This window comes from Chelon labrosus, assembly GCF_963514085.1.
Source record: "Chelon labrosus genome assembly, chromosome: 10".
Lineage (NCBI taxonomy): Eukaryota > Metazoa > Chordata > Actinopteri > Mugiliformes > Mugilidae > Chelon > Chelon labrosus.
This window is the reverse complement of record NC_140360.1, coordinates 11602151-11623714: the sequence shown is the minus strand read 5'-3', so window position 1 is coordinate 11623714 and position 21564 is coordinate 11602151. Positions and strand designations below refer to the sequence as shown.

The 21564-nt window shown below is 41.6% G+C and overlaps 4 protein-coding genes across 6 annotated transcripts; all 4 read left to right on the top strand.

Annotated features, from left to right (window-relative positions):
- Window positions 1–1541: 1541 nt before the first annotated feature.
- On the top strand, window positions 1542–9667 carry ppardb (peroxisome proliferator-activated receptor delta b). The gene is made up of 8 exons (XM_084553256.1): window positions 1542–1894; window positions 4080–4484; window positions 4572–4723; window positions 4832–4970; window positions 5481–5683; window positions 5918–6124; window positions 6223–6466; window positions 7642–9667. Exons 2-8 carry the CDS (start codon window positions 4139–4141, stop codon window positions 7887–7889), a joined length of 1539 nt encoding a protein of 512 aa, XP_084409382.1. The 5' UTR covers window positions 1542–1894; window positions 4080–4138; the 3' UTR covers window positions 7890–9667.
- Window positions 9668–9815: 148 nt separating this feature from the next.
- On the top strand, window positions 9816–13920 carry mkrn4 (makorin, ring finger protein, 4). Of its 3 annotated transcripts, XM_084553008.1 has the most exons (9): window positions 9816–9947; window positions 10780–10908; window positions 11004–11266; window positions 11350–11485; window positions 11525–11570; window positions 11670–11935; window positions 12037–12144; window positions 12809–12908; window positions 13004–13920. In XM_084553008.1, exons 1-9 carry the CDS (start codon window positions 9877–9879, stop codon window positions 13157–13159), a joined length of 1275 nt encoding a protein of 424 aa, XP_084409134.1. In that variant the 5' UTR covers window positions 9816–9876; the 3' UTR covers window positions 13160–13920. The 3 variants fall into 3 exon arrangements, with proteins under 3 accessions (XP_084409134.1, XP_084409133.1, XP_084409132.1); XM_084553007.1 differs by having other exon boundaries at window positions 11353–11570; XM_084553006.1 differs by having other exon boundaries at window positions 11350–11570.
- A 142-nt stretch (window positions 13921–14062) lies between these two features.
- Window positions 14063–18196, top strand: fance (FA complementation group E). The gene is made up of 10 exons (XM_084553999.1): window positions 14063–14361; window positions 15239–15782; window positions 15900–15944; window positions 16036–16092; window positions 16399–16542; window positions 16630–16753; window positions 17344–17419; window positions 17527–17593; window positions 17674–17799; window positions 17898–18196. Exons 1-10 carry the CDS (start codon window positions 14162–14164, stop codon window positions 18000–18002), a joined length of 1488 nt encoding a protein of 495 aa, XP_084410125.1. The 5' UTR covers window positions 14063–14161; the 3' UTR covers window positions 18003–18196.
- Window positions 18197–19258: 1062 nt separating this feature from the next.
- rpl10a (ribosomal protein L10a) lies at window positions 19259–21564 on the top strand. The gene is made up of 6 exons (XM_084553656.1): window positions 19259–19306; window positions 19757–19828; window positions 19919–19999; window positions 20831–20979; window positions 21072–21244; window positions 21354–21564. The coding sequence occupies exons 1-6, from the start codon at window positions 19302–19304 to the stop codon at window positions 21522–21524; spliced, it is 651 nt and encodes a 216-aa protein (XP_084409782.1). The 5' UTR covers window positions 19259–19301; the 3' UTR covers window positions 21525–21564.

Here is a 21564-nt window from a genome sequence, read left to right as displayed (position 1 = left end):
GAAAAACTATAGAAAGTAGGCAGCTATTTTGTGTTCCAGGTAGCAGCACTCTTGAGGGGATTATACTTTTTGACATAGCTGCTCTAAATCCAAGAGCCTTGGCTGTATAAGAAAACAATAATAAGAATAAGAAAACCTTTATTTGTCCCACAATGTGGTGGGACAAATAAAGGTTAAGGGGAACATCGAGCAACTCGGTCTCTCTAGTACAGAGTTCCTGCTCTGATATTAAACTTATAATTAGTTTAAACCGAAATTAATTTAGAAATGTGACCCATAACATGAAACAGACGTGTCGTGTTGAGTGCCGTGTTGTTTCTCTTCAGTGCAGAAGATCCGATAATGAAGCTCGTCGCCCGTTAAACCTGTTTTTATGATGTTGCAAAACTCAAATCTCAGCAATTAATCCGATTTGGTGCCGTGTCTGTGTAACGCAGGAGACTAAAATCACACGCTTTAGTTTTTCTCGTCCATTCCCTCCCAACGGCATTTGCCTTTTTTTTTTTTAAAAAACCCAAGCCTTTGCCTTGTTGATAATCAAGTCTTAATCTCAGAAATGTTGCTTTAACAGTAACCATGGGTGCATATTAAATGACGTCTATTTAGAAATTTATTTAGAAACATATCACATGAGATGATACAAGTGTTAAAAAAAAGTGTTAAAACTAGAGTTTGTGCAGGGCCTTCAGTGCAGGGCCTCAAGATCCTGCAATGCAAAGCATGTTGCCCTTGAATTGGGCTTCTGAGGGCCCCTAAGGATCTGGGGCCCTGGGACAGTTTACCTTTTTGATAATCAGCTCTATAAAATCCCTATGAGCTAATATTAAACTATATTTAAGCAGAAATATATATCAAAATACAAGTCATCAAATAATAAAAGGGTTATATTTGAGTTTGAGGAGGTGTTTCTCTTTGGTATAGAGTCTCAAGATCCAGTAATGAAGCAGGAGCAGGCCTGGTTGTAGCCCATTACTCTTATTTTTTGGCGAATCTGATTTGGTACTGCGGCAGAATAAGGTTGGCTGTAGTTCTCCTCATCTATTGATATTACAAGTCTAATATTTGGCATATTTAATGCACGGTTTACCAATCTTCTGAGGGCTCCTTGGGGTATTGGGGACAATTTACCTTTAGAGTTTAGCAATAAAAATCACCATAATGAATTAAAACAATCTTCTCCAATGTGCACAAATCATCCAGTCTAGTTTAATCTGTTTATATCTACGTAACACACATTTAAAACTCATATATATATATCCCTCTGCATACATGCTCTCTGTCTGTGTTTTCTGCAGACACAGTCAGTGTCACACAAGGTTGTTTTATTCCGGTATCAGTGCGAAAACAACAGCTTGTCTTCAGCAGAGACCTTGACTCTTCAGTCAGAAAGCTGTTTGCAGGATCCAGTCTGGTGAGTGTTGTGTCGGGGGGCGCTGTGTTGTCCTGGCATGTGACGAGGGAGGAGGAGGAGGAGGAGGAGGAGAGGAGGAGAGGAGGGGGAGTCAAGCAAAGCAGAGTAAAGCAAAGCAGGCAGCAGCAGCAGCAGCAAGGAGCAACCTCGGGGAGGGATTACCAGTCAACTATGACTACTTTCATGTGATATACTAGTCAGCAAACGAGTCCACATCGTCTCTTCATCTCACCGATTTGACAGCAACACCGAGGGGGGGCCCTGAAACAGCCTTTAAGTTTGTGTTAGTTAGCGGTTTGACGTTAGCTCCTGCTATTAGCTAACTCCTGCTGCTGCTGACTACAAACTACTTGTCAACAGCCGATCGATCCCGGACTGGACTGGACTTCGGGGCTGGACTGTTTTTGGGACTTTGTTTGTTTTAAGCCGCTCGGCATTTTGCCTTCGGGAGCGGCGGCAGAGGCAGCAGCACTACTGGGAGAGGTAAGCTAACTTGGCAAGGCAGCTAACGTTATTTAAAGGCACACACGGGGAATGTGGGTCAGCCAGGCTAACGGCTAGCTAGTAGTAGTAGTCAAGGTTAGTAGCTAACTAGCTAAGTTAGCTAACTGAGCCGACTGTCGTTCGACGGCGGTCTGGTAGTGTGTGTGGCAGTAGTGCTCGGCGACAGTGCTGGTAATAAAAGTTTTAACGGACGGCCGTGTCTACAACCTGGCCGTCCTTTAATTTTCTCAAAACGCTTGTATCCAGTTACAGTCCTGTCAGTGACTCACGCGATTCACGGTAATGTTTGGAGATATTTCCTCGAACCAGTGTGACAGGTTGCCCGCCGGACAAGTCCTAACACTTACGATTTAATTTTTAATCACGGAAAACGCTTTGAACACAGTGTTCAGACTTCATCCTTCCCCCTTTGGACGCAACTTTAGAGTCAGTATTCATTCTGAAAACGCACATTTCTAATGAGTTGTTTGTCAAGGCTACATTCATGGACCGATTAATCCACTAGGGGGCCACGGGGTAAAAAAAAATGTAACCCCCCCACCCACCACCACTAAAGCCCTCTTCACCGCCTCCACCATCCATGAACACAGCTCAGTGTGTACACAGTGCATGCACCCTGTCCCCTTAAAGCACCCTGGCCTGGAAACGAGGCAAACAATAATACAGATGTCCCCCCCCCCCCCAACCTCCTCCTGCTTCATTAAAGCTGTAAGATAGCAGACTGAAATGTTCACAGTGAACATACACTCATTTGCCAGATCATTAGGTACAGTAGTGAAAACAAATCCATTTAAAATACAACAGTCCTGCACTAAATCTTGGCTTGGTTTCAAGAGCTGTTCATTTATCTGCGTTTTCACTTCAGAGGCCGTCGTTTTGTAGTGCTGTTGAGTTGCGTTATGGTGTACCGACACATGTTTTTATTGTTTTGACAACCCTATTTCAGTCAGAGGGCTAGGCCAAATAATAGAAGTCAATCCAGTTCAACAGCGCCATAAACAACATCCTCCGAAATGATCGTACACTTAAATTGCCACCTTTCAACGTGAACCGAACAGTATAACGGCCATAAAGGAGGATTTAGTGCAGCACTAGTTATACTATAATACTTAATTTTTTTTTTCCATTTGTGTATTTAATGTTCAGCCAAGCGAGATTATGTCAGACCAAGAACTGGTAGAGTTGTTGTTCTTCTGTTGTAAACTTTTTTTATAAGTGTAGCCCCCATTTCATTACTCTCATAGTCACAAAGTATTGTTAGACATTTATAATTTACGGAGAGGTTTAGAGAGACTAATCTAATCTAATCTAATCTAATGTCGTTTTTGACTGTGTTTTAACTTCTTTTACGGTGGTGTTTCAACCGTACTATCATTTCGGATGACGTAGTTTGTGGCGCTGTTTAACCTGGATTGAATTTGCCACTAAAGCGTTTCTGTCATGTAGCCTAGCTCTCTGACTAAAATGGGGTTCTTCAAATAAAAGGAACATGTGTCGGTACCACACAACACAGTTCAATAGTCCTGCAAACCACAGCCTCCAGAATGGAAACACAGCCGAATGAGCAATTTTCTCAGTTATTTGAAACAAATGCTGTGTTGTTGTGAGTGTATTTCTCCTCTTTCATATTCCTGTGCAATCTACTGTCCATTTTCCCGTCCAGAGACAAAATTACACATCTCATGGTGGAGGATTATATTCATATTACTAATATGAGGATAACTCGGTGCCCCCTGCTTGCCCCAGGTAATCCAGGCATGACTACACAGCATGTGTACAGCATGTCATAAGCCTATTACTACCAAGGACATTCTCTGGCTGCTCAAACAAAAGCAGTAGTAGTTGCCTGACTGAGGGACACCTAAACAAACATGTTGTCGGAGATGATTAAATACACACATAGCTTATATACTCGCGCTAAATAACCACACCTTTTTACCCATGGGCCTGTTCGAAAAACTTGGCATTTAGGAAACCAATTAGGCTCTGCTGCATGTTATGACAAGCTGGATCTGGACTGTTAACCACTCACATGCTGGATCTAGCAGCAATCTGTATGCTCTTGGATCAAGTTTCATTCTATCTCTGCATACAAAGCCATGTGTTAATGTGTTTTTCACTATTGCACACTTAAAACCAAGTTTTCCTGTGATTATTATTATAGTGGGGTTATGATGGCGACGTGACAGAAGATGAGCCGCTGAGTCAGCTTCAACAGGAACCATGGAAGGGTTTCAGCAAACTGCTACCGAGCAGCATGACAGGGTGAACGGCTACAGCGAGCCCAAGTCCCCCCAGGACACGACTGATGTCAGGTGGACACCACCGAAGGGAGAGTCCGGAGAACCAGACAGTTGTGGGGAGACAAGTGTGTCAGAGTCAACGGACTTGCAAGAGTTGAAGGCCAGGGAAAGTGAAGATGAGGAGGGCAAGGAGGAGGAGGAGAAGGAGGTAGCGCCCGCTTCTAAAGGCCTTAAAGAGGACCAGAAGAAAAAAAAGAAAGAGGATCAAGATCATGAAGAAAACAATCACAACAAACAAAACAGCAGCGCATCATCCAGCTACACAGGTAAGACTTTTATATCAGTAGCCCAAGACTTCATAGAAACTGCACCATGACAGACTGATCATACGTTTTTGTTTGTTTTTTTTGCAGACCTGTCCCATACATCATCACCCTCGCTGTCAGAACAGCTGCGTCTTGGCCGAGAAGACAACACGGGGTCAGGGATCAGTGTGGAGTGTAAGGTCTGTGGGGACAAGGCCTCTGGCTTCCACTACGGTGTGCACGCTTGTGAAGGCTGTAAGGTAAATGCGGTTTGTGTGTCACAGCAAAATAGTCGAGTAAAGCCAGTTTTTGTACTGCCCCGATATGAGTTGCTGAACCAGTTGTGTTTTTTTTTCCCTCTCACTCAGGGCTTTTTTCGGCGGACTGTTCGGATGAAACTGGAATATGAGCGATGTGAGCGTTCCTGCAAGATTCAGAAGAAGAATCGCAACAAGTGCCAATATTGTCGCTTCCAGAAGTGCCTGTCTTTGGGAATGTCCCACGATGGTGAGAGGGAAAATATTAAAGTTAAAGTTCTACTACTTGGGAAAAAACATAGACCCACCCGAGCATATCCTTCTAATTGCAGAGCAGTATTGTGTCATTAACAGACTCATGTGGTCATGTGAGTTTCATCTAAACTCCCCTTTTAGAACTGAAGAAGTCACCTGGGTGAAAAACGTCTTCAAGAAAACTCAAACGTCCAGTTTTATTTGTTTTTTGTATACACCATAACCTGCATGACTGAAATCTGTTTTTACAAATCCATCAGCTGACATAAATTGGGATTAGATGAGTTTACTGACAATCTCAACCGATCAAATACTGATCTTCCTTATTTATATAATACGTTGGTAGGCTCAAAAGGAAATGTACATTCCTGGCACCGTCTTGGTAAATTCATTTGTCCGTGCTCTGACCTGGAACTTGTTCCAAAACGAAACCGAGCACGAGAACTGGTTTGTTTTGGGAATATCCACTCAAAATAAGACCCAGCATGTGTGTGTTTTTGCTCAGCGATCCGATACGGACGTATGCCTGAGGCGGAGAGGAAGAAGCTGGTGGCGGGCCTGCTTGCAGAGGAACAGAACGTCAGCAAACCAGGCGGCTCAGACCTGAAGACCTTGGCCAAACAAGTCAACACAGCCTACCTGAAGAACCTTAGTATGACCAAGAAAAGGGCCCGCAGCATCTTGACTGGCAAAACCAGCAGCCTGGCAGTAAGTTCTGGTCTTGGAAGTCATAGCTCATATATAATACATGAAACTCAATCTGGCAAAGACTCCATATAATTATAATTCTTTCTGTTTAAAGCCTCATGTGAAAATATGCAAGGGGACCACAATGTTTACATTCGTTATGTACATATTCCACTCACATCATCTCTCCACCTTGAATGTCAACCAGTTATGTTGTAGCTTGAGTTTGAAAGTTTGTCTTTGTCCTCCCTCTAGCCGTTTGTGATCTACGACGTGGACACACTCTGGAAGGCAGAAAGTGGTTTGGTATGGAGCCAGTTACTTCCAGGCGCACCCCTGACCAAGGAGATTGGGGTTCATGTCTTCTACCGCTGCCAGTGCACTACGGTGGAGACTGTGCGGGAGCTCACAGAGTTTGCCAAGTGCATTCCAGGGTTTGTGGACCTCTACCTTAATGACCAGGTGAGTCACTGTCTCCCCAGTTTCCTGTACAAAGAGATGAATTGTATGTGGCTGTGTAGGAAGGCACTAGTGGACAACTGTTTGTTTGCCGTTTCCAGGTGACTTTGCTGAAGTATGGCGTGCACGAGGCTATTTTTGCTATGCTCCCGTCTCTCATGAACAAAGATGGACTTTTGGTGGCCAACGGTAAAGGCTTTGTGACGAGGGAGTTCCTGCGCAGCCTACGCAAGCCCTTCAGTGAGATCATGGAACCTAAGTTTGAGTTTGCGGTCAAGTTCAACGCTCTGGAGCTGGATGACAGCGACCTGGCCCTGTTTGTCGCTGCCATAATTCTCTGTGGAGGTGAGGCTGAAGGGTTTTATGGTAAAAGATGTTGTTGTCTGTGTGTCTTAAACTTTTTAGATTTTAAAAGTTTTAAAAGAAAGAGTATAAAGTCTTTAATCTTACTGACAAACATCTTAAATAGTTTAAATATTTGGGCTGTAGGGAGACAGCCCGTCTCATAAAACTAAAAATAGCATTGTTTTAACTAAGTAACTGAAGCACTTTTACTACAAATAGCTGTTGTTGCTAGGAAAGTCCTTGTCTCATAATGGCCGAGTGTTGATTTTAGTTGAAGGGTTTAGTTAAAGGGTTTGTACGATTTCTTTAAACTTGTTTGAAGTAATTATCTATGGTAAATACATGGTTGTCAGCATTCCCCCAGTTTGGAGAAGCAAGCAATAGTACCAGCTTGGAAGCCATGCGATGAACTGTTGTGGGCGGGATGAGCAGCAAAGTGTGTTTTAGCCACCAGAACAAGGCACACATAAAATAATCAGCTTGCTATATTTAGAATGCTTATATCGCTTTGCCTTTAAAGCAGAAAACCGTTTCTGACAGGTAACTGTACTTTTTGTGGCTGTCTCCATAGCACCAGACTCCATTGACAAAAACAGTTTACCTTGCTTCACACCAGGGTTGCTGGTCTACCACTGTGTGACTTTCGTGTTTTAACATGTTGATTTGAAACCAAAATGACATGACGCACCATGGTCACACAGGAACATAAGCAAACTTATCAGCTGAGGGTGGTAGACGAGAGACTTGTTCATCAGTGGAGTCTGGTGGTTGGCTTAGAAGATATCATAGCGCAGAGAAAGGCCGTCTGACGCCAAAGTAAAGTGGTGATAATATAGCAGTGATTATGAAGTAGCACCTCATACAACCTCACTTTAAAGAAACTGAACTATCCTTATCCTTTATAGATATAAAGGTAAATACATAAATAAGTCAACTTGAATATATACTACTGCAAGTTCAGGCCAGTTGCATTAACAGTTATTTATAATTGATTTATGCTAAAAATAAGTACTGAAAAAGTGTGATATGATAATAAATAATTCAAAGCTATATCGTTTTCCATCATGCATTATTGATATTATTGTGAAACTGGTATTTAATTGCAGTGTGTGTGATATGAAAATGGAATTTCTTTCTAGCATAGTGTAAATTGTGAGTCATCTTGTTTTACGCAGATCGTCCCGGACTTATGAACGTGAAGCAGGTGGAGCAGAGTCAGGACAACATCCTCCAGGCCCTGGACCTCCACCTCCAAGCAAACCACTCTGACTCTGTCTACCTCTTCCCCAAGCTGCTTCAGAAGATGGCCGACCTCCGTCAGCTGGTTACTGAGAACGCTCTGCTCGTCCAAAAGATCAAAAAGACTGAGTCGGAGACCTCGCTCCACCCTCTACTACAGGAGATCTACAAAGACATGTATTAGTGTTCTCCAGCACAGACTTGCTTTTTGCAATACTGTTACAGACTGAAATAACGTTTATAATAAAACACTGCGTTCAGTTCAAGCACTGTTCCACGTATGGGCATGGGTTTTAACGTGCAGATGAGGGGAATTCACCCGGGAGGGTGACAACAATCAGCAAAGTCTTCACAATGTCGGCGTTACCCTCAGCACAGCGATGCGTGTATGTGTGTGTGCGTGTGATGAGCATCTGGAATCATTTGCTGAAAGTCCTAGTTTCCCACGATGGTCACTTAACAGGAAGAATGATATGTTTTCTCACCAAGGCTGCTCCTGTTTCATCCTAATAGCAAAGCTGACCCCAGAGCAGTGTCTAGAGGGAGCTTCTCCTCGCTCACTTCAGCTCTGTGTTTTGCTGTAAAGGGAAAGCATTTCAGGTTCTTACACCATTGGCATTGTTGAACTAGCAAGGTGACATCCGTGTATACCTTGCCAGAGTGATTGTAATTGTTCTCAGACTTTTAGTGAAGCTGAAGATGCACAAATTGATATGTTTGTTTACATCATCATCATCATCATCATCATCGTAAGAACAATGAATGCCATTTGGTTTAAAGAACACAAACTGGGCTGGCTCCAGCAGTGTAGAGCAATGTGTCTGTGCAATACCGTTAACATTCATCAATAAATGTGAGATCCAAGTAATTTAGGTTTTGTCTTAAAGCCATCTACCCCTGCGGTAACTATTGAACTGTGCTGCACAGATTTTATTTCTGAAGCTGACACTAGAAACACATGGCCCGTTGAAGTACAAGGGACAGCATCTTTGTTCTTTTTCTTTCTTTTTCTTTCAACTTGCAAAATACCGCAAACCTTCTATTTTAAGATCTTTGTTAGTTTTTTTTTTTTTGTAATTCTGTTACTAATTATTTGTAATTGTTGATCATATTTGTAAGGGCAAAACATGAGTTATCATCATGTTTTATGTATTAACTATATGTGTTCTTTTGTATTACATACCTGCCTGTTTAGTTTTAGGTTGCACCAATTATATCATCGAACATATACCGACAATTATTTGGTGATGAGGAATTGGGTTTTTGTGGATCAGCAGGATTTATGTTAAACCAGCATACTGAACCATGATATCGTTACTGGGAAATTTGATGATAACTGAAAGTCAACATTCGGCATCTAGTATTTTGTTTTTGTATTCATCATATACACGGTCTTAGATTACTACTCTTTTTGTGTACAGTCTGGTTTCTTAGGAGAGTCACAAAATGTAACAGCCTTACAATACTGTAGCCAGAAATCCAGAAGTTTCCAATGTTTCTTTTCCCATATTCTGTATCTTGTTTTCACTGTGCATGCTCTGAATGGACTTCACTATGTCAGCGCTGGTGTACACAGTCCACCTTCAGAGTCCTCCTCTTATGCTCTTATTCTGTCTCGATCCCTATCTACCTCTAATGTACGATCTGTGACATTATTCCACTGTCTAATCTAATCCCTGACATTTATTTTTGCCTTAATTCCTGCTTTTGGTACACGTTACAAATTTGAAATTACTGGCTGATGTGCGGTGTGCCAAGTCAGCGAGGTTGTGTGTGTGGATGGATAAAACGAGAAAAGTACACCAAAAAGTTGATGTAAGCTACCTCTATGCCTGTGAAAAAGTGATGGATTGACATTTTTGTTGACAAAAAAAGACGTTTTAAGACTTGAATTAGTTTTTCCTGATGGTCACATGTAACCTATCTGCAGATTTAGTTTAGCGATATCACACTTATAAACTTGATTAGAAATATTAACACCGATTTTTTCTTCATTTTTATCTTTATTTTTGTGTATAATGAAAAATACGGAAACGTGGGTCGGTCACGTGGGTGGATTATTTGTATACGGGGTGCGTGCGTGACGTGCTGACGTCATCTTAACGTTCCTATTGGTTGGTTGCTACGCTAATTGACAAGGAGAACCGGCTGTCAACTATTTAGATAGTGAGATGGAGCGTAATCGGCGGCTTTCTCAAAATTCACAGAGGATGGACTCGGCTCGTAGTGGAAGTATTTGTAGGTAAGCAAACAGTTGTGTTTTTTTTAAGCCGACAAAGTGGACGAAAAGTGGGAGAGTTTACCGCTTATCTTGTCAAACTGTGGCGCTTTAAAATGCTGCGTTCGAATGCAGTCGCTACGGCGAAATGGGTCTTTTTAGCTAAATGAAAAGTTGCTAAAAATAAGTAAAATATGACAATTAAGTGGATGCTTAACCTATCATTAAGGAGTAATAGAATATTTGTATGAATTCATGCGTATGTATCAACCAAAAAATGAACATAAAGGCTGAATATTAGTCGAAAGTTGTCACGGCTAACTGCGTTAGTGACTGTTGGAAACTTTCCGACAGCACATAAACGTTGCATATTATAAGGATATCCTGTCTGTATAGTTTTTTTTTTAGCGTTTCTCTCTTAATGTCTTAACTAAATATTCTCTAAACGGGAAGTTAAATCCGCATCCAGCAAAAATTAATTAATTATATTAGTACAGTGTCTGATTTTTACTTTTTGCAGTGCGGAACTTGCATTTGTTGTTTTTTAAAACGCACTGATAAACAGTTCCTCTGGTTTACAATGGAGACCTGTGTGTTTACTTTTAAGAATATGTCATTTAAATGGACACTACTGTTAATTACCTGACCTTGAATTAAAACAATTTGAAATGATGCACAAGTGTGTGTCTCACTTTTAAATACTGAAATGTTGTGCCTGTTATGACTACCATAATGGCACTGGCTACAACGAGGTTTTAACTTTGAATTTGGTTATTAAAATGTTTGACTGAAATATTAATGATGATGATGATGATGAATGGTGGTTGAAATGTACTCCTTTCCCTTTTCATTACAGGCATTTCCTTAATGGCTTTTGCCGATACGGTGCAAGGTGTAGTTACAGACATGAATGGCCAGTTAGACCGTCACCCCAAATATGTAGGTACTTTCAGAAAGGTGCATGCTGGTATGGTGACAACTGCAGGTAAGCAATGTTTTGTTTTGTTTTTTTCCAATCAATTTCATTAAGAGGTTGACACACAGATATCTGTAGCTCATTCAGTTGTGTTTCACTACCAGGTATCGGCATATTCGTCATCCAGAAGTCGATCCGACGTTTGCAAGTAGAAGAGGCTTTGTGCCTAACTTCTCCCACTCTAGGCATACTTACTCTCCACTTGACAGAAGAGGGTCAGAAGCTACAGTTTTGCTCGCTGAGGTGATGACCAGGCAGCAGTTCAGCAGACCGGAGTCTGCAGTTAACATCTCAAATTTTCAACATGACGTTGGATACCGGGCGGCAAATATCGCTGCGGCAAATATCGCTGCAGAACAGTCACAAGGTATTCTGTGTTTTGTTTTGTTTTTTCAGGTGTAATGCGCTTAAAGTCGGCATCTCTCAATACTTGACTCAGTTTTTCCTTAGCAGAGACTGGCCCAGAATTGATCCAGAGCTCAGAAGCTGGCTGGCACTCGGTTCAGAGCTCAGATGCTGCACAAGCTGACTTGGAATCAGGCCAGAGATCAGATGTTGCGGAAGCTGACTCGGAATTGGCCCAGAGGTCGGACGTTGCGGAAGCTGACTCGGAATTGGCCCAGAGGTCGGACGTTGCTCAAGCAGGTGCATGCCAAGGAAGGAATGAAGAGGTGGGCATCTAATTTGGCTGTTTTCATTTAAAGTGTGATCACGGTAAGAAATTGACCAGAGCTGAATGTTCTGACTGTAAATGTGTTTTATGTTTTCAGGCAATCTCTTCATCAGCGACACCAGAGGATGGGGCTTCTGCTGCTGCTGCTGCTTCAGCCTCTAGTACGCAAAGTCAAGTAGAGGAAACGGAAGCCTTCATCCAGAGTAAAGATGTGACCTGTGGCATCTGCATGGACACAGTATATGAAAAGACGGATGCAAGAAACCGGGTCTTTGCAATCTTGCCAAACTGCAACCATTCCTTCTGCTTACAATGCATCATCACCTGGAGGAAAACAAAAGACCTTGGGCCGGACGTGGTGAAGTAAGTTTCAGTAAAATTTGACTCCAGCATGGCAGTATCTGACGATAAGCCAAAAAAAAATTTACTTGACATCATGGCTTTTAATTTTTTTTTTTCCTCAGGACCTGCCCACAGTGCCGAGTGAAATCTCCCTTTTATGTGCCGCACAAATACTGGGTTCAAGGAGAAGCAAAGAGTAGTGTGATTGCTGCATTCAAAGACAAATTCGGGTACGGTTAGATTCAGGTTTGAGAACGTCACTAAAGCATAGGCTTCAAGTTTAACGTGACTGGTGACATTTTTAAATGTAAATGTCCACAGCAGTTCAGTTGAAATGTTTTTGTGTGGTGTGGATACATCTTAGACTTGGAACTCATTTTATACTTGCTAGATTTTTATACTGTACATAGGTTTCAGTAGTCTATTCTTTTCTGGAGTAAAAATGGCCCCAAACCTTCCTTGATAAATATCTGGTTCTTATGTCCAGTTTAGAGAATGTCACCAAAGTTTGCAAACTGAGGTTTAATCAAGTTATTTAATTCATGCAAAGAATACCACTGTGCCACTGAAGACCATTTTGAACACTTTCTTTGCATGACCAACCTTGCCTAACCATAATCACTTATTTGGACCCCAACTTAAGCTGTATCTGATGTGTTTATTTCCCATTGCCATTATATTCTGAACTAAGACACACTGCAAGATGCCACTTGACTGTGCAATATAAAATGTGTGTGCACTGAATAAATTATAAACCTGTAGCTTGACGTGGAGCTACACACTTTTCCCTTTTTAGTATTGCATATTGTTTAAAATCTGAGGTACTACAGTAGTTTTTATTAATTTTGAGACGTTCACATGTTTATTTGTACTCTTGTCTCTTTATGATTTCAGTAAGAAAAGCTGCGGTTACTACACCCGGTACAGATGGTGTCCCTTCAAAACAGAGTGCCTTTATCGTCACGATGGATATGCACATCACGCGTCACTTCGGGTAAATGCTGAGTAATCCTTGAGTGAGTTCTCACTACCGTTGGTATGCACCAGATAATTTGTGTGTGTTAATTTGCGTTTCTTTTCTGATCAAAGTATCCTACAGAAGACGAGGACGAAGATGAGTGCGACGGTGTAGATCTGCTGAATTTCTTCATAGCCATGACCCTGCTTGGTGACGACGACGACGATGACGACGACGATGACGACTACAATTTTCCTTTTTACCTAGCTTCGCAGTATGGTTTCTGAGCTTTATCCATTGTTTTTGTCAGTGCCTGAAACCACTGAATGGGGCCTTTAAAAAATAATCATTGGCTCCTGGAGAACACATGGCTGTGTTTTGACCTTTCTATCCTCTTTGAAATCCGTATTGAAACAACCTTTTGAGAAGCCCTTAATCAAGATCAGAGATATCGGCCATACATCATGGAGTGAAAAATGTGTACAGTTGTTAATGAGCCAGTCGACAGCAGTTAATTTCACTGACCAGCACTCCTTTAACCAGAGAGGAACTAACTTGTGAAATTCTTTGCTGTCGTCTGGTTGGAAATGGGCACGTGTGCACATGGCTCTCCACAACGCATGGTATGTTGTCTCTGCTCTTGATATAGGCATCCCTGATTTGGCACATAGTTTGTATCTCCAGTGTACATATATTGTTAACCTGTTTTGTTCTAGCTGGGGGTTTATATTCCCCTCCACAGCCATAGTGCTTCAAACATGTAGCAGATTGATATTTTTCCCGTTTACCATTTACTGTTTATTGGGACTGCTCAGTTTAGGCTTCTGGCCTAGTGATTTGCACAATTTTGGAATTTTAAGTGTTCTGTGGATGGTAGTTTTAATTTCCTAAAAGGTAAAAAGTGTACTGTACCGTTTCTTGTCCACTACTGCTGATAAATACCTCAAATTATACTTTGGCAGGAAGTTAAAATGTTAAGATTTTATTTCTTTTAAACAAGTTGTACTTGTACACAGAAAATAAAACATTGTTTCTCACTTTGTCTCATTGAAAACCTGTCCTGTGCTTCATTGACTTTTTTTTGGTGCCAGAATCGATTACTTCCGACTTGTACCCCTAGATGGCGATGTGGAGCACAGATGTAGTCAAACTACACTCACGAAGAAGAGCAGTCAAAGCTGGCGGCGGGGTGTTTGGTAGTTGGGTTTCAGTACATTCATGGGTGGCAGGCGGGGAGTCGTCAGTCAGACTCGGTGTGAAGCTTCACATGGGAGTGCGTGAACACCGGGATGTTTCTGAGTCGGTTTGACGGCCAGTCGAGGCTGCTGGTTCGGGCGCTGATGTCGGGAACCTCTGGGCCCCACAGAGCGCTAGCGGTCTTCCACAAGCAGCAGAGGGCTAACCCGGATATGTCGCTGTGTAATTTCATACAAACACTTTGCCGAGACGAAATAACCCGTGCAGAGGCTGAAGGGGTGACGCTAACTGTGTGAGTAAAGCTCAGCACTAACTACCTACCGTAAAATACTTTTGTAATGTCGGAGTGCGTGTCACCGGGTTTCTTTACGTTCTACCATAGCAACGTAGCCTTGACATCTGTTGCTATAGGCAACGACTGAACCTAAGTTCTGGGAGGAAAGCTTTTAGTTGAACTTCTCAATTTAAGATGTTAAGAGATGAAGGTGAGCAGTGGCAGCATATTTATTTATTGTTTTTATTGTTTTTACATTTATTAAAAAGCCACCAATCAGCCACATCATAATTTTTAAACATCCAAACGTTATGAAATGTAGTTATACCAGTGCTTCCACAAAATAAACATTTAAAACATTTTTATATGAGAAGAGCACATGTATGGCACAATATATATTACATCAAGAGTACATTTAGTTCTTTCTTCCGTCCTCTTACTGCATAAATCATAATTTACAGTACCTTGGTGATCATTTGGACCAAACATCAAAACTAGCTCCACACCTTCATCAATACAATGATGCATAAGCACCGATGCTTAATCTATTAATCTACTAACGTCATATGTTGCATAGTAATATACGAATAACGTGGAGTTCTTTTACTGTATTTTTAATACTTACACTAAGTAAGACATGTTTAAATTCTTGACTTCCTGTTCCGCTGCTACCAATTTGCACAATACAACACTAGACATATTCAGATCATATTTCTCTACCTGCCTCTGTTACACCTGGATTACAGGATGAGGCTTAAACGACAACATGTGACTCTTCAGATGTCTGTATAGTGCCGTGAAACAATAATCTTGAGCTATGCACCAAAAAACGGCTGGTTGGCTTAAAAAATAACGTCCTTTGCCTCATACCTGTTTTTCTCCTCGCTTTTTCTAGGAAGCCACTAGTTTGCCTGTTTTCTGCATTATTCAAAAAAAACCTGCTGTCCTTCGTCCATCTGGTCCGCTCTGTTCTTCCTGAGACGGCCGTCCACAGTCTGCTGAAATGCCTCAGCCAAGACTCTCATCCAAACCCTTGGGTCACTGCTTTGAGTAGACAGCTGGAAAGAAACCTGGGGACCCAGCATGAGGAGCCTCTGTACACAACACTGTGCAGCCAGAGACTGAGGGAGCTGTCCCAGCGTTTGGTTGGTTTTAGTGAGACCAGTGGATGGGCCAAGTGCTTCAGCAGTCGAGAATCGCAATCTCAGGGTGCCTTTGATTTAGCCTCGGGGACGCAAAGGAAAAGGAAGAGCAGTTTTATCAATCTGGACTCAGAAGACGAAGAACCGGGACAGATGAGTAAACGAGTAAAGAGGGATGGCTATGAGGATGAGTGTGTCGATGCAGAAGAACAGAGTGTAACACCCGAGACAACAGGAAAATCAGAAAGTGATGCTCCAGCAGAAACTCAGAGTGATGCCCTGCCCGAACACATAAGGGTAAACAAACCTAAAGGAAGGCTTAGTCCGTCCTGTCCACAAATTTATCAGCCATTTTTATTCTATTCATGTAATGTACAATAACAAACCCGTTCTACCATTTGTATGTTTGTTAAGGTCTGTGTCCTTCAAATAAGAGAATTACTGGAAAGTCAGACAGAGGTAGGAGGATTTTCTTTCTTTCCACTAGTTAGCACAGCGCTGAGTGGAAGTGATAGTTAGTGTAACTGTAATTATTTCTTTTCTGTTTCAGTGCGACCAGAGCTCCACAGATGTGTTCAAAGTGCTGAATGACTGTGACCCCAGACAAGTATGCATTTTTACTTCACCAAGTGTTTTCTCTGAATTATGCTATATTTTAATGTGTTTGCCCATCCAAAGGAGACACATATTTCATTTGGCTTCAACTCTGCAGCAATGCAAATAGTTTCACAATATTATATACAGGTATTTTTAGAAATGTTGTTTTACGTCAAACATGTGCAGCCCTGATATAAAATCTTATTAGAAACAAACAGATTGTTACTACCACCTAGTTGCCACTACAGTCAGACATATTAAATATTTTCTGCTGACGGGGTGCGATGGGACTAATGTCACTGCCTTCCTTGTTTAGGTGGAGGTGTTATGTAGCATGCTGAGTTTACCTGACTTACCAGAACAGACTCTGCCAAAACTGTGCAGCAGCATATTAGCTCTGCCTTCTGACCTCAGCTACAGCACAGCAGCAATGCTCATCAAGAGCCTCCTGCTGGAGAAGGTACTGTACCTCACTAGATACTGATGTGATGTATAAAGGGCTGTTTTACCCTGTAAAGACATTTGAGTATTTTACTGAACCTTCCAGGTCCTGTCCCTGTCAGAACCGGCTTCCAGATGTTTGGTCAGTGCGGTGACATCTCTGTGTAGCCAGTACCCCAGACCAGTGTGCCACGCTCTAATCGGACCAATGCTAGAGGAGAAGAACATAGGTGAGGCGAAAGTCGAGCTAGGACTAAATATAGGGAAGGGGAAAGGAATTCACCCATCATACACTGTATTACTGTGACCTGTGCTTTTCTTACTGTGACAGTGCTGCTGAGTAAGAATCTGTATACAGTATAAATATATATATGAAAAAGGTAAAATTAATAAGCGGATTACCTATTTACATAACATATATTTGAGATGTGGGAGGAAGCCGGAGCACCCAGAGAAAACCGGCACAGGGAGAACATGCAAACCCCGATTAGCCAGCTCAAACCCAGCACCTATTTGTTGTGGGGCAACAGTGCTAACCACGACATCTCAGCGCCTAAACAAACATCTGAAAATATATGTGCATGCAGTACATGTGCAAGAATAAGGTATAAAGTGTGAACAGTCGTAGTGTCTGTTTCAGAGAGATCAGAGTCAGTTACAGAGCAGCAGCCTGAGAGCTGGCGGGGATTCAGTCCTGCTTTGAGTAAACATTAACAGGACAGATGCTTTGATGTTACTGAGGTCTGGACCAGGACTTTTTCCTCCGTCCTTTGCCCCATCATCAATTGATCGTCTCTTTTGAACTTTGTTTTGTTTTCAGGGCATCCACAGGCTGAGCTGCTGAACAGACTGATAGAAGGCTGCCTGGATTCTCACTACAGATTACTACTGATTCAGTAAGATTAGGCATTTTAAATTCTGGGCGGTCTGAAACTGCTGTGACAAAATAAGCTCAACATAATAATAAACTCATATGCACTCATCCACGTTTTGTTTATTTCAGAATGACATTCAAAATAGCATGGAGTGAGCCAGTTCTCTCCATTATCCACTGCTTGCTTGACTCCAAGGTGACCCATTTGTTTATTCAAGGCGACATGCCGCAAAACCAAAATAGTCTCTGAGTTGACAGTTGTTTTGTTTTTTCCAGCCGGTCTTGAATGAAGAACTTTTCACCCAGTTCACTGAACAGCTCGTCAGCCAGGGTCCTCACTTCACAAAATCTGTGAAGTTTGCGAAGATGATGCTAACAGTACTCACCAAATATAGCAGTCATGTAAGTTTGTTAATTAATGTCATGCATAACGGCTGAAGAGTGGATGATGACGTAGTCCGTGTGATCGTTCTGCATATGAATGAGTCTTGTTTTCGCAGGTGACTGCTGCACACAAACACTCCTTGTCCAGCTGCTTGATGGTAAATGAGACCTTCCTGAAGAAGTCTCTTCAAGCTGCTTTGAAACGAATCACTCACACGTGACGTTTCCTCTGACCTAATGTACCTTAATAAACCTGTTGCAAATAAGTTGAACTGGAAAATGAAGTGCCTCAGTTCACCACTTTGACTGTGACTGATACTAGAGGTCTAACAAAAACTGCTCTGAAATGCTGATCGCTGCAATACAGACCTTTGTTGACTTGAATTATTTGTGGTTCTCTGCCTAAATAAATCAATAAAACAAATAAAACATTTGTGTCATATTTAGTCAAGTGCTGTGGGTAAAATAAATTTTAAGCTACATATAGAAAGGAATATTTTCATTTAGCACTACATCTGTGCAAGATATTAAAAATTAATTTATAAAATACAGTATGATCCTTAGGGATTAAACTCCCCGATGGAATGTATTAATATATGTAGATATTGTTTTTTGTTTATACCTTTATACTTTAATTGTTTTTCAAAGAATGTAAGTATGTGTGTGTGTATATATATATATATATGAACATTTTGGGAGCTGTTACATTTAGTCAAAAATGTCTACAACACCCTTTTGACATTTTCTTTCCATAGCTGAGTACAGAGCCCATTGTTATAAATTGCCATTCAAAGATTATATGTGTAAAATACGAAAAATAAAATAAATAAATAAAATTATCTTGATTAAATAATGTTGAGATAACTTGTTATTCCCATACCTTGTATTGAGCAAAAATGCATTATTTACGTGCACCTGTATGATAAAAATATAATAAGGTTAGGAGAAAGTATTGAAGGAGTACTGTATCAAATACTTGCTTTTCCTATTCCTCCATAACCAAAAGAAATGCATTCTAAATTGCCATAAATTTCTCAAAAATTAAATGCAATATCTGATCACTTTGTAAGGGTTATAGGAGTAAAGCTCAACAATGATAGTAAAATAAGTGAATGAACGAATGAATCTCAACATTCCTATTGGCATCCAGGATGAAAAGCTTGACTGTCTTGTTAATAATTTTCTTTTATTTACAAATATTATTTATGCAATTAAAGTCTCCTATGGACCTATGGATACGAAATATTTATTAAAAAATTACTTTACATTAAATTGTGGGCAATGTTAAATAGTTCCCTTTCTAATGACACTTATATATTGTTTTTTTTTATTTCATTACGATGTGTTCATTTTACTCCTCTATTGCATATTTATTCAATTTTATAAACATTAATTACCAGCAGCGTTGTTACCATAGTTCGCGCTCTTTGATGGCGTCACCAACGATCGCCTTTATTTTGCGTAACTTCCTGCTTTACTTCCTTTTCAGCGTCGCACGACGAGAGGGACAAGCAGCAGAAATGAGGTCTGACCTGATTTAACGAATAAATGTCTTAAAATTAAACCCAGACACGTCTACTTTGAGTTGTTACTCGTCGCCTAAGCGTCCAGAGTCGTATTCTTGAGCGGACTTTAACTCATTTAGTTGAGTTTTTCAGAATTAGTTGAAGCTAAAGGTGAAGCCGGCTCGTCTGCTGGTGTGACGTGAGGGTGTAGCGCTAAGGTTTTAGATGTAATCCACCATCATCCACACATGTATAATGTTTCTAAGTCTACAAGCCACCATATAATGTTTAGATAAACTCTCTTAGATGACATTAACTTGAAAATTTTAACAGTTTGTACTAAAATTTAGCCTTTTTTTGGCGCTTTAATGTAGCGGCACTGGTGAACACATATGGGACGTTAAACTAGTTAACACTAGTAGTTATATCAAGTGGCTTTAATAAATATTGTGGTGATTTTTGTGTTACAGTAAGGTCTCCAGGGATACGTTGTACGAGGCGGTGAAGGAGGTCCTGCAGGGCTCTCTGACCAAGCCAAGGAAGTGAGTAGTCAAGTAGAACCCAAAGACTTATCACAGAACCATAAAAAGTAATTGCAGGAGCAGAGTGCGTAACCTGTTTTCATTTTCTAGGTTTGTGGAGTCGGTGGAGCTTCAGATCAGCCTGAAAAACTATGATCCCCAGAAGGACAAGCGTTTCTCCGGCACCGTCAGGTTCGACCTTTTACTGTCTCACCCACCCTTTTCCCTGTTTGCGTCCAGCCCTGTCTGAGTGTCAAAACAGCCTTTAATACGGCAAGAATCGGATTAAAACTCTCAAAAGTCCAGACGGGCCACGGGGCAGACATGGGAGAAGTACTCTGGGTAGTCTGACTGAGCCGACCCCGGCTTCGGCTGGTGAAGGCGAAGCAGGCGGACCCCTACCCTGGGTCTTAAAACATGAGGGGAGGCTTTGAGTGTCTGAGCTGGTTAGTTCATGTCCTCAAGCCGACCAATTTGCGTTTTATTACCAAAGAGGTCAGCTGGACGCCAACCACTGTGGTGGTATGGGTAAGACGTTTTCTATTAACACTGTAAAATCAGAGAGGGCTCATTCAGATTGTATTTAACTTTTCAGTTAAGTCACAATTTGTGGTTTAGGACCTCAAACAAACAAGTTACTTGCAGAGTTAGTTTAACCGCTGTTGCATCTAAAGGAAGCCCCACCAGTTTATTTCATGATCTTAAACGGATGCATGCAACCGAGTGGGAGAAATCTTGTTAAATCATTTTTAAATTGTCCCATAAAAGACCCCGTGGAAAACTATTGTGAATGTAGTCCTGGTGCCTTTCAGTAGTTTTATACATTTACACATTTATACAGTGGAATAGCTGGGGTTTATTCATATGCTGAAAACCTAAGATCCCATTAGTAATTATTATTGGTTTTTACCTAAAATATATTACATATGATGAATACATGCACATACTCTAACAACCATCTGACACCTGTGGCTTTGAAGCATGCTCTCCAGCTCTGTTGCTAACTGTTCTGGTAATGTGCAGGCTGAAGACTCTTCCCAGGCCAAAGTTCTCCGTGTGCGTGCTGGGAGACCAGCAGCATTGTGACGAGGCCAAGGCCGCCGACATGCCACACATGGACATCGAGGCTCTCAAGAAGCTCAACAAAAACAAGAAGCTTGTCAAGAAGCTCGGTACGGAGTGAACGTCGCAACAAAGTCAAAGACCTGATGGCCGATGATTAAAAGGCTGACAGGCTTTCTAACTTATTTCTACCGTCTTACAGCCAAGAAGTACGATGCCTTCCTGGCCTCCGAGTCTCTGATCAAGCAGATCCCTCGTATCCTCGGACCTGGACTGAACAAGGCTGGCAAGTTCCCCTCCCTGCTCACCCACAACGAGAACCTGAACACAAAGGTGGACGAGGTCAAATCCACCATCAAATTCCAGATGAAGAAGGTGCGTTCAGCAAATTGTCACACCAACAAGCTTTGTCCAAGCGTTATCTATCTGACACATTGAAATCGATTATCTATTCCCTGTATGGTAACCTTTCTCCATGTTGTAGGTGCTGTGTTTGGCTGTGGCCGTTGGACACGTGAAGATGACCGAGGATGAGCTCGTGTACAACATCCACCTGGCTGTCAACTTCCTGGTGTCCCTGCTGAAGAAGAACTGGCAGAACGTGAGAGCCCTGTACGTCAAGAGCACCATGGGCAAACCCCAGCGCCTCTACTAAATTCCAGCTTTTCTATTAATAAAAGTGGAGATGATCCAAA